General features: G+C 43.4%; 1 protein-coding gene across 1 annotated transcript in view; it reads right to left on the bottom strand.

Annotated features, from left to right (window-relative positions):
* Anxa13 (annexin A13) overlaps positions 1–3240 on the bottom strand; it is a 53050-nt gene extending 49810 nt beyond the window's left edge. Inside the window, exon 1 of the mRNA XM_060389389.1 lies at positions 3131–3240. Coding sequence (XP_060245372.1) covers positions 3131–3145 — 15 coding nt within the window. The 5' untranslated portion in view covers positions 3146–3240. The remainder of the gene's footprint in view (positions 1–3130) is intronic.
* Positions 3241–16602: the final 13362 nt, after the last annotated feature.

Raw genomic sequence — 16602 nt, 5'->3', positions numbered from 1 at the left:
CACATGCACATATACAAAGTAAAAACTAAAAATAATAAAATCACTAATGGGAAGGAAACAGAAAGGCACAAAGCAACAGTATTTTTCAGTTTCTGGATCGGCTAGGCTTCCAGATGTCAGTATTTAGAAAATGCATTTTTCTCACTATAATTCTCATGATTTTGCAATAATAGTCAAATGGTTATATGGATATTTGTCTGTGGATGTGTTCTGAGAAATTTATGATTTTCCCAGGTATTAAATAATGATGATAACCTAAAACTGATCATATAGCACGCTGGATCACAAGGATGAGCAAGTGCTGGCGCTTAGTTCAGTGCCTGCCTTTCTGTGTATGTGTGTGTGTGTGTGTATGTGTATTTACTTTTTTATTTAGTTATCCACTTTACATCTCAGTTGTAGCCCCCTTTTCCTCTCCCCACAGTTCCTCTCCTCTGCTCCTCCCTCATCACCCTATCCCCCCTTCCCTACCCCTCAGATAAAGGGAGAACTCCCACACCCTGGGGCAAACCCACCCCAGCACATCCAGGCTCAGCAGGACTGTGTACTTCCTCTTTCACAGGGTCCTGCACAGGCAACCCTGCCAGGGTGAGGTGATAGATAGGAAAGCATGCATGAGAGGTCATGTCAGAGACAGCTCCCACTCTCCTTTCTGGGGGAGCCACATGGAGGCTAAGCTGCCCATTGGGTATATATGTGTAGGGGGTCTAGATCTACTCCACGCATGGTTCTTGGTTAGTGCTTCAGTCTCCATAAACTCCTCTAGGTTAATTGGGACTATTGGTCTTCTTGTGGCTCTCCTGTCCCCTCTGGGTTGTTCTATCCATCCCCCCACCCTTCTACAAGGCTCCATGTGTGCCGCCCGAAATTTGGCTGTGAGTCTCTCAAAGGACCGCCATGCTAGGCTCCTATCTGCAAACATAGCAGAACATCATCAATAGTGTCAGGAGTTGCCTCTCTCCCATGGAGTAGGTCTCTAATTTTTAATAAGTCAAATTTTATTTTATAGTCACACGATGAAAGAGAGAGAGAGAGAGAGAGAGAGAGAGAGAGAGAGAGAGAGAGAGAGAGAGAGAGAGGAGATGAAGAAATCAAGTATCAGAGTCAAGAGAAGGGCATTGCAAGAAGCATGGAAACTACAACTTTCTCAGTAGATTGATAGGAGGAAGCACAATAGCACAGAGTAGTCACCAGTCACACCACATCATATTTTAGGTTTTCAGGAACTCAAGAGACAGCAGGACAGAAAACAGGACTGTTGGAGATTACACATGACTACTTAATTCATCATCACTCATTGCATGAACACTCATTTGAACATCACAGATATGCTTTTACTAGTATTTAATTTGTGAATTGGTTTTGGCATTTGGGCTCTAGTTTGTACATACTAAAGAAAGTTGATAGGGCAATTAACTGGAGCCATTTCTGGCATAGTATTTTTTTCTTTAAGTAGGTTTCAGGTCCATTCTTCTAACAAGCTCCTACTGAGCTTGCTAAATGTCCTTGCTACACTGTAACAGCTTGGGGGCAGTGTGTCCTGGGGTTGGGTTAACAGGAGGCTGTTGGGAACAGTGAAGTCCTAGAAGGCTACATTTTCCCACTAGCTGCAAATATTGTAACAAGTTTTTTGCCTCTGTATGTGTGTGTTTGAGGGGGGGAGGGTATCTGCACGGGCACGAGAGAGAGAGAGAGAGAGAGAGAGAGAGAGAGAGAGAGAGAGAGGAGGGAGGGAGGGAGGGAGGGAGGGAGGGAGGGAGGGAGGGAGGGAGGGAGGGAGGGAGGGAGGGAGGGAGGGAGGGAGGGAGAGAGACAGATTCTTACTTTCAAGTCATGCCTGATAATGAGGTTTTTCAGCCGGAAGCAAAAGACTAAAACTGGGTGATATCACATCTGGGAGAAAGTTTGTAATTTGAAAGGAAAATAAAATAAATGCTTATGGGCTGTGGTTGAGTGGGTGTAAGGTTACCAAGGGTAGGATGATGTCTCCTGGAGATAACTGTTGATTGGCTTTTGAGAGGAATAAGGAATGGCCTCTGGATTAAAAAATGAAACCCATAAAAATTCTGCTCCAATCTCGAAAGGCAACTGCCCCAGTCAGGGGTGGCTTTTCAGGGGACAAAGTACAGGTATTGGGCCAGTGGTCTCCTGAAATCTTTTGTGTCTGTTTATAAAAGTTATAATATAATTAGGGTTCCTGAGAAAGACAGTGAATAAATAATTCATAATCTTGGCTAGCTAGAAAAGGCTATTTACAAATGATTTAAAATTAACAACCCTCTGAAAACCATACTGTCATACCTGTAAAGGCAAACCCTTACAGACAAGGCTAGTGTGCAGAAAAATTTGGATTTTTACCCCCTTCACCCTAAGTGTCATGTTCTATAAATATCTATATTAAGTATATTGTGTATATGAAATCTCACCATGAAAAACTACAGTGACTGCACATGACCTCATTCAAATCCTTACTGGACTAGCTTCAGATATTCATATTTCAGCATAAAAATTCTGATTCAGTTCTCTGCCTCATGCACCAAAGATACCAAACGGTAACTGTTTTGGTCAGTTTTCCGTCATTTTCAGACATGCTATTTGTAAGCCTAGATGTTTCAGAGGTGAAAAATGAAACGTTTAATCTATTCCATGAACAACTGCAAGTAGCTGGGTGTTTGGTAATAACACTGGAGGATTTCCACCTTGTGGTCTAAATGGCACAGTTGCACAGGAGCATCTTTACCTTGCTGTGCTGGTATTTTTAGCAGGAGCTCATCTGTCACACAAACTGACTAGGAATAGTCTGTGAGGGTTTGTACAACTTTGCCACAAGCTAGAAGCTTTGCTTATACATTCTACAAATATAGGCTAGCTATTTGCTCTCCAAAAGGAAGTCTTTATTGTGTTATTTTAAACACCTCTTTAAAGCCCCTCTTACAAGATTTTTGCCCAGTGGGAGAGACATGCATTCCAAATACACTAAATAAGCATGACACACTATTGCTAATGCTTGCAGCAAGGGGAACATCAAAGCACTGAAGCATGAGGAAGGGTATCAATATGAGTTCACAGACGAACTCTTTCACAGGCTAACCAAACAGAAAACTGATTCCCAAGGGCAGCGAGCACTTACATGATGGTTCCCCATTTCCTCTTCTTTGAGATGGCTGATCTGGGTTTCTTCAGGAAGAGATTGGTCTTCCCACAGACAAAGTTTATAATGGATTTCTCAGGGCACAATATCTCTTGTGTTTAATAAGTAACTTATGACGTTGGATTTGAATACACTGTTGGGGATGGGTAGGGAGTGGCAATGGCTGTGAGTGGCCTTTAGCTTCCCACACTGAGCGGGCAGGCCACCTGAGAGAAAATACACCAGAGAAGGGAAATTTAGACTTTTTAAGTTGGATTACTTAGCCACAACTACAAAGTTAAGCTCGTGTCATGTCTAATAGTTGAACAAATTTGAAAAGATTATTATTTCTTTCCCTCTCTTGTCAGGGATGGGTTCTCATTTTATGGCATGTACTAGTCTTAAAGAAATTCACCTGCCTCAGCTCCAGAGTGCTGGTATTACAATCATGGACTGTCTGTCTGTGTATACATGCATGTCATGGAGAGCATATGCAGGTCAGAGGACAACTTGCATGTCATTTATATCCTTCTGATATGTGTCTGAGTGGTCAGGCTTGGCAACATGCACCTTTACCCGCAGATCCATCTCAAAAGCTCCAACTTGTTCTTGTATTTGTGTGTGTGTGTGTGTGTGTGTGTGTGTGTGTGTGTGCACGCATGTGTGTGTTTTAATAATAAAAGCATTTCTGGGTATGGAGGCACACACCTTTAATCTTAGCACTTGGGAGGCAGATGTATGTGAGTTCAAAGCCAGCTTGGTTTACACAGTGAGTTCTAGGAGCATCAATGCTACATGATGAGACCCTGTCTTAAAACCATCATTATTATCATCACCATCATCATCATTGTGTCATCATCATAGCATTAACCAAGCAGACTGAATAAAACTTCATTTTATTTATATCACTATTGTTATTTTATTATAGATAATTTTTGATGGATACATTGAGTTGTACTGTGTCGTCATTTTTATTATCTGAATAGTTTTTCAATTAAAAAAATAGCTGCTGAAAAAAATAGCTGCTGGTCTGGGTAACTTACTTTCTTTTAATAAAAAGATAACCATTAAAAGTAAGCCTACTGACTATTGCAAATAAAGCAGCTATGAACATAGTTGAGCAAATGTCTTTGTTGTATGGTGGAGCATCTTTTGGGTATATGCCCAGGAGTGATATAGCTGGGTCTTGAGATAGAGCTATTCCCAATTTTCTGAGAAAGTTCCAGATTGATTTCCAAAGTGGTTGTACAAGTTTGCACTCCCACCAGCAATGGAGGAGGGTTCCCCTTTCCCCATATCCTTGTAGTATGTGCTGTCACTTGAGTTTTTGAACGTAGCCATTCTGATGGGTATAAAAAAACTTTTGATTTGCATTTCCCTGATGACTAAGGACGTTGACCATTTCTTTAAGTGCTTCTCGGCCTTTTGAGATTCCTTTATTGAGAATTCTCTGTTTAGCTCTGTACCCCCCTTTTTAAAACTAGATTATTTTGTTTGCTGGTGTTTTGTTTCTTGAGTTCTTTATATATTTTGGATATTAGCCCTCTGTCAGATGTAGGATTAAAGAAGATCTTTTCCCAATCTGTAGACTGCCATTTCATTCTATTGACAGTGTCCTTTGCCTTCCAGAAGCTTTTCAGTTTCAAGAAGTCCCGTTTATTCATCATTCATCTTAGCTGTTGATGTTCTGTTCAGGGAGTTGTCTTCTGTGCCAATGAATTCAATGTCCCTCAACTGAAGAATGAAAAAAGAAACTGTGGCACATTTACACAATGGAATACTACTCAGCTACTGAAAAAAAGAAAATCATGAAATTTGAAGACAAATGGATGGAACTAGAAAAGCTCATCCCGAGTAAGGTAACCTAGACCTTGTGTTATATACTCCCTCATAAGCAAAGTTTAGCCATATAGTACAGGCTAAACACTACAATTCACAGACCTAAACAAGGAGGACCAAGGGAAGATGCTTAAATCTCACTCAGAAGGGGAAATAGAATAGACAGCAAAAATGGTTGAAGAGAGGAAACAGGGTCAGAGAGGGAGCATGAAGAGAAATGAGGGTGGAGATCAGGTCTGGCAAGAGTGGGGGTGGGAGGAAAGAGGGCCTGTAGAGAGAAAAGAAACCATGGGCAGAGGCATCTCTAAGACAAGCTGGAGATCTAGGACAGAGTTGGCTTCTGGGAGCATATGGGGTTGACTCTAGCTGAGACGTCTAATCTCAGGGGTCATGGAGACTGAAGAGGCCATCCTCTAACGAGACAGGCCTCCTAGTGGAGGGAGGGGAACACTAACCCACCCATAAAAACTTTGACCCAAAATTTACCCTGCCAGCAAGATGTGCAGAAATAAAGAGAGCAGAGATGGAGGGAATGTTCAATCAATGCCTGGCCCAACCTGTGACCCATGCTATGGGAGAGAGCCATCCTCTGATACTATTAATAATATTCTGCTATAGTTGCAGGCAGGAGCATAGCATAGCTGCATTCTGAGAGGCTCCACCAGCAGTGGATTAAAACAGATGCTGAGACTCACAGCTAAACATTGTACAAAGTGTAAGGAATCTTGTAGAAAAGTGGAGAAAAGGACAGAACGACTTGGAGGGAACAGGAATCCACAATAATAGAGCCAACTAGGCAGGGTCTAGAGGGGCTTGAGGAGACTTAAGCACCAATCAAGGATAGATTAGACCTAGACCCCCTACACAGATGTAGCCGATGGAAAGCTTAGGCTTTATGTGGGTTCCCTAGTAAGGGGTGTGGGGGCTGTCTCTGACATGGACTCTGTTACCTGCCTTTTGATCACTTCCCTCTGGAGACGCTGCCTTGCCAGGCCACAGAGGAAGAGGATGCGTTCAGTCCTGATGTGACTTGATAAGCTGTGGTGGGTTGGTAGGGGAGGGGCTCCCCTTTTTTGAGGAATAGAGGAGGAGGTATAGGGGAAGAAGGAAGGAGGGTGCCACTTAGAGGAGAGAAGGGAGGGGACTATGATCTATGATTGGGATGTAAAGTGAGTGAAGAAAGAAAGAAAGGAAGGAAGGAAGGAAGGAAGGAAAAGAAAAAGAAAAGAAAGAAATCTTACTGATCTCTGTTTTTTTTAGAGGCTTGCTTCTATGAGTCCTTCCAAAAATGATCTATACATATGTGCCCATGTCTGTTTTCCTACTTGCCTCTATCTATCTATCTATCTATCTATCTATCTATCTATCTATCCATCTATCCATCTATCTATTATCTATCATCTATCTATCATCTCTCTATGCATCTGATCATCCATCCATGCATCCATCCATCCATTTATCCATCTTTCTTCCATTCTTGGTATATATATATATATATATATATATATATATATATATATCTCAAAAGGATTTCATGTTGCATTTTGCCCCATGCCTTGTATGTTTCCTATGCTGAAAAGATGCTCATCTGTTACAGGGATGAACTAAGCCTTAATAATAAATCCACCACTACCGTCCATTTAGGTTGTTTTGGATCTTCTGCATAAATGTCTTATGTCCTAGATTTTTTTGTTCATTTGTTGAATCTTGAAATGAGATTGCTTATCAAAGAGTACACAGATGTAAAATTTTGGTAGTTGTTGTCAAGTTATCTTCTTTGTAGGCCTTGTGTTTAAAAGACAAAGCGGACACCCTATGATGGCATACAGTGCTCCTTCCCATTTGCTGCCTGCATTCACACAGCTCAACTTTTCACTTCTGTCGATTTCAAAGAGAAAGAAAGGTGATTTAACTTACATTGCTCTTATTTAATATCTTTGAAATAATATATTCAATTCCCTTAGAGCTCTTCTGTGAATTTTTCTACTGTTTTCTTGCATATGCTCCTGGTTTGTGTTTGAGCTACTAGTCTTTGCATTTCTATCTGTAAAACACTTTATAGTAAAACTGATATCAGTGCCAAGTGGAACAGTTGTTTTTCACCAGGTTTTTTATTTTTGTTGTTGTTGTTGTTTTTGATTTTTGCCTTTGACTTGTTTTTGTTTTGAACAACAAAAAAAGAACACATTAGAATCAAAATTTAGTAAAATTATGTGGATTTTAAATTTTAAGTTATAAGAGAATTTAGCATAAAATACAGGTAACATTTTACACCAACAGAGGAAAAAATGAATTCCTAGCTATCTAGTTTCAACTGCTTAGCCAAAAGCTAACTGATCTTTTTCTTTTTAAATCTTTGTCAAAATCCAGTTTCTAACATATCAAAGAGTTAGGCCCTAAAAAATGGAAGCCTTTGCTCCCCACCCAAGCCTGACTCTGCAAGGAAAGCCCACCCTGACAGCCAGCTCCACCCAGCACACCTACACTATTAGAACTGCCTGTTAACAATGGCCCTTCACCATGGCCAACAAGGGGGCTGCTGAGTCACTCAGTCTGTGCCCAGTGATGCACGGAGCCCCCAGGTACTCAAGTGCCCCAGGATCATTTTCCCGATCCCAGAGGCCTGGGTAAGCAGACAGCCGCAACCATCACCCACGGGTGGCAGAGCTGGGCAAGGAGAGCTCCAGAGGCAGCTGTCAGGTAGAGGCCAGATTTCCCAGGCCGCATCTGGTTACCTCCTGCCCTTCACCCCTGCTTCTTCTGCCAACATGTCCAGTCACTTGTGAAGTGTCTGCTATGAGAATGTTGGACACTGGGAGAGGGGACATCACGTTAGTGCTGAGTAGCATGTCGGAGAAGGGAGAGTTAGGCTTTCTATTTGTCGGAGGAGGGAAGGATGCTTGCTTATTAATGCAAACAGCAAAGTCCTGCTCTCTTCTCTGTAACATAAGGTAATATTTTAATGTCATGTTTTGGATATACATTATTTATAAATTCAAACACTCAGCAGGAATCTTTTGAAACCCGGCTACCTCATGAGGTTTCCTGGCTAGCTTCTGTTGAACGGGGTGCAAGAGCTGGGGTTCAGGCTCCACACATTCTCCTGGGCCCCAGCCATCTTTAGGTTCCTTAACAGCCATTCATCACCCATCTCATCATCTTCCCTAACATCTTTATCACTTGTCCACCAACCCAAAAGCTCGGAACTAAGTCATCAAATGACATCTGAGGCCTGTAGCAGAGACTCTCCGCTTTGCTGTAACTTGCTTACTTGATGTCCCCACTGTAGTATTTCAAACACACCTTTATTGATGACTTTCTTGTGCTCTGTAGCTATAAAAACTGCACAAAACACTTACCATACTAGAACACAGCATTTGGAACACCCTAAGTTGGTGTCCCCAGGCTATAGTGACTTTCATTTGGCTCCAGAATATGATATTGCCTGTTGCTGCCTCTGAGGTGTTTTTCTGTTGACACCTTCAAGCTGCAATCCTCCTGCCTCTACTAATTGTTGGAATTAACCCAGTTAGCCAACATTTAAACTATGAGTTAAAGGACAAGGTATTCTTGTTTGAACATACACTATTTCAGACTAGATGGTAACAGCTGTGCTAAGGTTAGAAAAAGGCAAGAGCTCTACAGATGATAGGAGGAAATCAGAGATTGAAGGCTAACCTGGTTCCAGGTGGAGTGTTAGGTTCAAGGGGTATGTGTGAGAAATACAGAAGTCCCTGTCTCCAGTAATTCATAGTGGGAAGAAGACAAAGACAAAAATGACGCGCTCATTGGCTCTTTGCTGTTTTCTTATAACTGTTTCTCCTAATTTCTGCTTTATTTTCTGCAGTCTCCTCCAACAGCTCCAGGCTTCTCGGGGCCCAGTCACCTCTGCCCCACCTCTGCACTGGCTTTGAAGTCACACCCTATGCATCGCTTCCCCCTCCCAGAAACTTCCAAGGAATCCATTTTGGTTTCTGGCTCCTCCCTCTTACGATTTTGACATTGGAAACTCAAAGGTCAGGAGAACCAACAGAACAACTAGATACACCTCTCCCCAGGAGATAAGTCCTGTTCAAGGGTTCCTAGTTAAGAGAACATGTAAATACGCAGTTATGAATTTATGGCCCTGGGGAGATGGAAGATAGAAAGCTAAGAGGCCGAGCTGACACAGCTTTTAAATTTTCCAGATCAACCACCACCCATAATCTTGGTTTTCTAGTCAGGTTTCCATCTGGCTGAAATTAAACTCCTAAGTGTCTTCTCCTTTCTCCTTCCCCTGGTGGATGGAAGGCGCCGGGATGTACCCAGCAGCTGCAGCCTTGGGGACTGAAGGCATTTCATCAATTTCTGGCCTCTGGTAGAGAGGGAACCATCTTGAGAAAAAGAATGAGGGAATATAACCTGCAGGAGTAAATGTCACTGGCCTGGTAATGGGCGCATGGTTTTCCTGTATCACCATAAATATTTAATTATCCATTTTAACAGGTGCCACACAACAGAGAGGACATTTATTTTGTTCAAAAGACATATGTCTTTTGGACTTTGGGGATTCACAATATGGAGATACTGTACCCTGGATGGAGGGTGCTGTTGGCAATGTGTGGGAACCTCCAGGTTGTCATGGGTGATTGGTAGAGCAGGGACCTGGCCACCTTTCTACGACCACAGTCTAGACACCACAGCAGTCCTCCAGGATTGCTGACCTAACATGTCTCCCTATTTCCACCTCTGTTCACTGAGAGGACTTAGTTCCATGGGCACTAGCAAGTCTCTGTAAAAGTCACAGAGCCTCCATGAGCACCAGCCGGTCCTAATCCGAGTCAGGTAGCCTCCGTGGACACTAGCCAATCTCATCAAAGTCACGAAGCCACAGTAGAAATTTCCCTTTCTGGCTTTAAAACGAGCCTGCGAACTCCCCTCATACTCCCGCCATTTTGCAAATGGAGTTCTCTGCAGAATAAATGCTCTGTTTGGTTTTTGCCTACCATCCGAGTCTGGGGGGGTCTTTCTTCGGCGATTCACAAACCCTAACGTTCACTCTAGGGAGCAAATGAGCCTGTGCACATTTGAGGCTATATTGCTCTCCTGGCTGTTACCCTCCCGTGGCTTCCCCTTGCTCTCAGGGAAAGGAAGACTCTATAATCGCCTGCCTGTGTTGTTAGGATTGTGCAACAGAGTTACACAGCTGGTTCACAAATCACACCACGTGACTGGTTCCACGTGGGAGGTTTATTAAGGGAAGGGGGAAGGGAAGGAGGAAGGGGTCACAGATACCGTCTCTGGGCAGGGCAGGAGAGAAAAAGAGAGAGGAGGGGCTTCGAGTTCTCTTATACAGTGACACAGAGCATGTGCAGGTGGTTCCAGGTGGTCCGTAGGTTGCTTCACAGAAGCCTGATATCCGGTTTGTCAGGTCCCTTGGGGCTGGCTGTAGAGATGCCTGCTTACGGATCCCAACATATGTAATATATTGCACTGCCCTATCGTGCACAGTGTCCCTCTTACTCCCAAGTTCCTTGCTTACATTCTCTCCCAGTCTCTTCCTCCTCTCTGTTTCTTAAATGCAGCAGCCACTTCCAGGCCTCAGCACCTTTGCACACACTGTTCCTTACACCCGGTAGACTCTTTCTGCTAGACTCTTCCTGCTGTTGTCTCTGTGGCTTGTGCTTCTGTTTCTCTAGGCCTCTGAAGCGATATTACCTCAGAAGAGTCTTTACCAGACATCTTTTAAAACCTGCAACCCCCTGCTTCTGTGCCATAGCTCCTTTTGAAGCTCCTGAACCTTTGGTAATTTCTTTTCCTTGGACTTAACTTTCATCAGATCAGTATATGGTGCTTTAATTTATTTAAAAAAAAATGGTAGCGGGGATTGAACCCAGAGCCATTCACATACTGGGCAAGTGCTCTACCCATGAGCCTCTCAGTAGATTTTTTTTTAAAGTATAGTATTTAAAACAAAGGATTAAATTAAGACAGATACATATAATATTTTGGTTATATTCAACCCTATTATTTATCCAGTCCCCTTCTTCCTCCTTTGGCATGCATAGCAGCTCCCTTTTAGATCATAATTTATCCCCACACCTCCACTCCTTTTATATACGAGAGAAAAACCTGGTGGCCTCAATGTATTTGTGATAGTTGATTTTTATTGTCAAGCTAAGTGGATTAAAGAGACACTTAGGAAATTAGTGAGGAGATTCCCACATGTGATTAGATCATGAGACTTTGACCTAATCAGTGGATTAGTCCCCTAAGCAAGCCATGATATAACAGTATCACTGAGAGGGGTTAAAGGTTGGAGGCGGGTCACTGGGAGTATGTTCGAGGGGCTGTGCCCCACTCTGCTTCTTCCTGTTTTTGCTCTTCTCTGCTTCATGTCAGCCACGATGTGAATACTCTGCTTCCCCCACACTTTAGTGAGAATTTTGTAATTTTGGTTTCTAAAAATAAAACACACACACACACAGAAATGTTATGGGAATATGTTTTTGTTTTAATCCCAGGTGTGGGGATATCAGACTGCTTCGAAGCAACTGACTATGATTTGCCTCATGTGCTGCTAGCAGGGGCGTGGTTTTGCCAGCTGCAGCTAGTTTCTGGGAGTGTGTGATGTTTAGAATTCTGGGGACTTTTCAGAGGGTGTATAAATATTAGAGCTGCAGTAGGGGGTAGCTGGTTGGTGGTTGGATACTGTTGGTTTCAGTTTGTCAAGTAGTCCTGTGCAGAGAAACAAGAAATAATTGGGTATCCTGCTGGTGAAGATCAAACTTGTCCCAAGGAACTCAATTCCTCTAATCATCAGGAAGTAGTGTAACGATAATGACACCCCCTTTCCTCGTTATCCTCTCTCTCTCTCTCCTATCTAGTGTTAGGGGTTTGAAAGGGAAGAAGTAAAGGGGTGGAGTGGGGTAGAAGAGAGATGGAACCCACCAAGTAGCAAACCTCGGCTACTCCATGCCCTCCCTGTGGAGATGGGATGAATGTTCCGAAACTGGGCCAAATAAACCCTTCCTGTGTCAGGGATTTTACTCACAGTGATGGTAAAAGTGAGGAATACAAGATTTTTCTTTATTTTTTTCTTATCTTTCCCTGAGTCACACAGGACCTCTTTGCCTGGGACATAGAGGTTTTTGCTCACTGTGGTACCCTCAGCACTTGGGACAGCAGCTGTCTCTCAGTAAGCACAGACAGTTCTCAAGTTACCACAGTAAGACCCTCCATGTCTCAGGTTCCTTTAGAGCCGTATTAGTTAAAATAGCAGAACGTACACAGACGCCAACTCTCTAAAGCTGAACACTTGCTCAGTCTTAGTGCAGAGAGAATAAATAATATTTCCTCTGTAGTGTTGATACGTAGCCCAAACTGACATCTTTTTCCACATAAACAAAAGCAAAAACGTTAGTGTTTCTGTCATGTTTGTTTATACTTTCCCCCTTCATGTTCGTTAGTGAAGTCCCCAGAGTGGAGGCAGCATTATTGCTTGACACACTCACTACACACGCCTCCCAACCGAGATAAAAATTGGTATGTGACTAAGACAAAAATGCTGACGTTGGCAGGAAGGGGTTTTACTTGTCGAAAGAGGCGCATGTCTCTATTTCTGCGCTTTCCAACAGTAAACACCCTGAAAGCCACCTGTGCATCTTCCAAAGCATCCAGCCCCAGTGTCAGTGATGAAATGCTTTCTTCAGCTCTGAGGTGTGTGAGAAAGAAGTTAGTCTGTGTGGGGGAACTATAGGACGTGACAAATCGACATGGATGAGGCTGCTCCTGCCATTCTCATGCTCCAGAAGGGAAAATAGCGCATCCGTATCAGGAGATGCTCAGATTTGCATTTCACATCAGAAAGAAACAATGCGGGAACAGAGCCCTGAATTTGGGACTAGTATGCATATCAGAGTCATTTCTGCCCTGGTTCTCAGGTTTCTGTTACAAAAATGTAAGAGCTAGACTTCATCTCTGCCTTAGCTGCCAGGCTTAAAGCCCAAGGAACAACTTGTCTTTAGGAAGGCATAGCAGAGTTGGGCCTGGTGGCTATGCCTGCCATCACAGCTAAGTAGGAATCTGAAGAAGGAGGCTTTTAAGTTCAAGGGCTGCCTGGCCTGCATACTCAATATGATTCTCTTGGTTGCAAGTGACTAGAAACTTAACCCTTCATAATTTAAGAGAACAAGTGACTGTTGCCTCCTAAAGTTCAAAAGGCCTGCTAATGTTACACGGCCGGATTTAGGTAAACAGCTAACAGTGTCTTAGGATGTGTGGTCTCTCTGCAGTTCTTAGAGGTGGCTTACCTCCTTTCAGAAGGATTCCATGACTCAGGGACAGATGTCTTCCTACCTATGGATTCTCATTTTCTCATTCTCACAATTCCAAGACCACTAGAAGAAAAGTGGAAGCTTTCCTTTCCCATAAGTTTGAATGTGTCCCGATCTGATACTCAGGCTTAAATTGAAACGCAGGCTCATCTTTGAACTGGTCTCTACTTTGGGGTCGAGGTTGTGAGGACTCCATGTCACATCTGCCACTGCAGCTGGAAAATGATCCAACTCTTCAGAGAGAGTAGGTGAGGGGTCCTGCTTGGAAGAAATTAGCATGGTCTTAATTAGAAAAAGATCGATGTGATGGCAAGTTGGCCCACTAAAGAAATATCTAGTATAGCAGAACAATTAATAAATAAATAAAAAGGAAAGGAAAAAAGCAGTGTTAAGCAGGTGAGGGAAGAGAAAAGAACAGGAAGATAGAAAGAGATCAAAAGACAGGAGGAGGAGGAGGAAGAAGAGGAGGAGAAGGTGGTACTGACACTTCTGGACCATACTGCAGAGTCCTATCAACACACAGGTATCAGTGTGGGATGCTACAGCAAGCACTGTGTTCAGAATGAATGTGCAGAAGAAAAGAAGCTGACAATGGGACTTGCCCACCAGGACCTCCAGATCCACCTGTATGACAGGAGGCACTAATGTGTGTAATGTGAAGACAGGATAGAATTGACGTATCAAGTGATGGTTACAAGCAAGAGCTGCCACAGAAGTTGGGAAAGGAGAAACAGCAGTGAAGAGAAAGGAGTTCCTGGGGGTGGGGGGTGGACCTTACCTTGAGATTAGCGTAATGGCAGGGGTGGGAAGTGACTTGGGGAAGGATGGCCCTGGGGTGGTAGATACCACTGAAGTGAAGAGTTGCTGGTTGGGCAGGTATTATCTGGAGAGGATGTGAGGCAATGTTAAAATGCTTCCATTTGGATGTTAGCAAAGTGATCAAAGAGAAACCAGAGAAAATCAATCAAGGGTGTTCCTGCAAATCATGTCTCAGGCACTTCCTGGGAGGTGATGGCATTCCCCAAAGTGAAGAAGACAGCTAGGGAGAGATTGTGGGCAGAGAGATAAAGATTTGGGTTTTGTGTTACGTCTGAGGCTTTTATTAGACTCAGGGAGAGCTGTCAGACTGGCAACTGAGTGGGAATGATACCTGGTTAGAGATAAGCTGGGAGTCAGTGCAGGGCATATGTCAAAAGCCAGGTTAGTTTTGCTCTGGAAAGTGGAAGGAGAGAAGATAAGGAGATGAAGAAGGGCAGCCCTGGGAAAGCACTGGAGGCAGCTTGAGTGTGCTGATGCTTATGGCTTGTAAGGAGTGGAGAGTGCCAAGGGAAAAAAGGACCGGATCGGGCAATGCAGAAGATTGTGGAACCTAGAAAGCAAGATGAGAGAATGAGAGAAGATACAGCTGCTTGAGTACTCTCAGGCCCTATGAAGAGAGCAAAGCACCCCAGATCTACTTTACTTTAAAAAACTAACCTTAGTTTTGTTTTTTAAAATATATATGTAGCACTTGATGAAAAGCCAACTCTTTGGGGGTAATTTTACTTTTAAAGTTAATATAAATAAATTCTTAATTGATTTCATTTTTAAAGTCAACCAGTTTGATTTGATTTAGGCAAAGAAGTTTGATGAGAGGAAGTGTTGGCTTGGTGGGAATGAGGAAGAGCAGGTGGCTGGCCAGAGGTCCCTGGGGAGATGCCTCGCTCTCTATCTCTGGGCCTCTGGCCACCTCATTATATCTCCATTAGTTTCTGAAGTTAGCTGAGTGACTACCAGGAGGTCTCTTCCACTTACAGCTTCCATGTTTATACCTCTAAAGCAAAAGGGCAGACCGGATGGCATATAAGCCCATTTCTACCCCAAGTCGCTTGGGTCCTATGAGCCCAACTAGGAACAGAGCCCTTTGTAACTGAGATGTATTTGCATCTCACTGTATTTGGTTCAGAAGCCACTTCCTCACCTGCAGTGCTGTGCTGAGGGATACTTTTAGTGCTGACTTTTTGTTTCATGATTTTATGCAAAGCAATGCCAACAAGTGAGAGGCAACAGCCCCATTTGCAGACTCTTGTGACTTTTATTGCTTTAAAAAAAAAGCCTGATCTATGTTCAAAATGTTTCACTTTATGAGGGGACCTTGGGGTTGGGATGCCTGAGATAAGCATTTCTTGTCTTTTGAACTTCCCCATGCTTTGGCTCTGTGCTGCTGGCCCAGCACTTTGTGAAGAAAGCACACGCTGAAAGTTCCCTGCAAGGCCACTGCTGTTCTTCTGACACACACAGCCTGTGTGGGCTCCACTTGGGAGCCCCAAGCTGTACAGCTTCACCAAACTCTGTCTGGAGCCTGCTGCAGCTGGTATGAGTGTTCCCGGATGCTCTCTCAATGGAGGTTGGAGGAAGCTGTGATATCAGCCGTGCTGAGCAATAATACAGAAATGATTAATAGGACAGGAAGCAATAAATCACTTGCTGACTAATGTACTGGTGGAAATGTCATTGCCAAGTGGTTCAGTGAGGAGGGGGATGCATCGCTTTTTACAGATAACTGAGGCTTCCTATCATTTCTTTATTGTGGAGTCAGAACGCTGGAAACAACAAATGGATCCAATATCACTAGGAAATAATCAGACACCTGATTTATTTTACCTCTCAGAACTTACCTGTAAAATTCCTCTTTTAACCCTATTCTTAAGTCTGTCATCACCTTGAAAGGAGTGAGTTGAAGGTTCTTGGGTTCTACTTTGGGGTGCCTGGTAAGTGGCTAGAAACCCGAAACCTTTTAAAAGTCGCTAGCGATTGGGTATGTGTAAGTTGTCTAGGCCGCTGCTGTGCAGCCAGGGAAGGCCTAACAGACAGCTGAGCACACAGATACACACTTGATCAAATATTACATATGCATTACAAGGGTGTACAAGATAATGGTCAAAACAGACCATTTTTCCTCCTAGCAAATATAAGTATATGGACAGGGGCTTTTTTTTTTTTCTAGAAATTTTGCCCACATTTTTTCCATGTGAATGTCTCTGTGGTAGGGAGTGTGTGTGTATGTGTATTCTTCTGTGTGTGTGTGTGTGTGTGTGTGTGTGTGTGTGTGTGTCTGTGTGTGTGCATGCAGAGGTCCAAGTGTCATGTCAAGAATCATCCTCCATCACTCCCCTACCTCTTTTATTGAGGCAAGGTCTCTCAGTCAGACCCAGAGCTTGCCAATCTGGCCAGTCTTGCTAGCTTGCTCTAGGGATGTTCTGTCTCCACCTTCTGAAGCTAGAATTATAAACCAGCCACAATGCCCACATGGCATTTAAGTGGGTTCTGGGGTTCCGA

This window comes from Meriones unguiculatus, chromosome 8 (genome assembly GCF_030254825.1).
Source record: "Meriones unguiculatus strain TT.TT164.6M chromosome 8, Bangor_MerUng_6.1, whole genome shotgun sequence".
Classification (NCBI taxonomy): domain Eukaryota; kingdom Metazoa; phylum Chordata; class Mammalia; order Rodentia; family Muridae; genus Meriones; species Meriones unguiculatus.
Note: the sequence above shows the minus strand (reverse complement) of the source record. Positions and strands in the feature narration are given on the sequence as shown.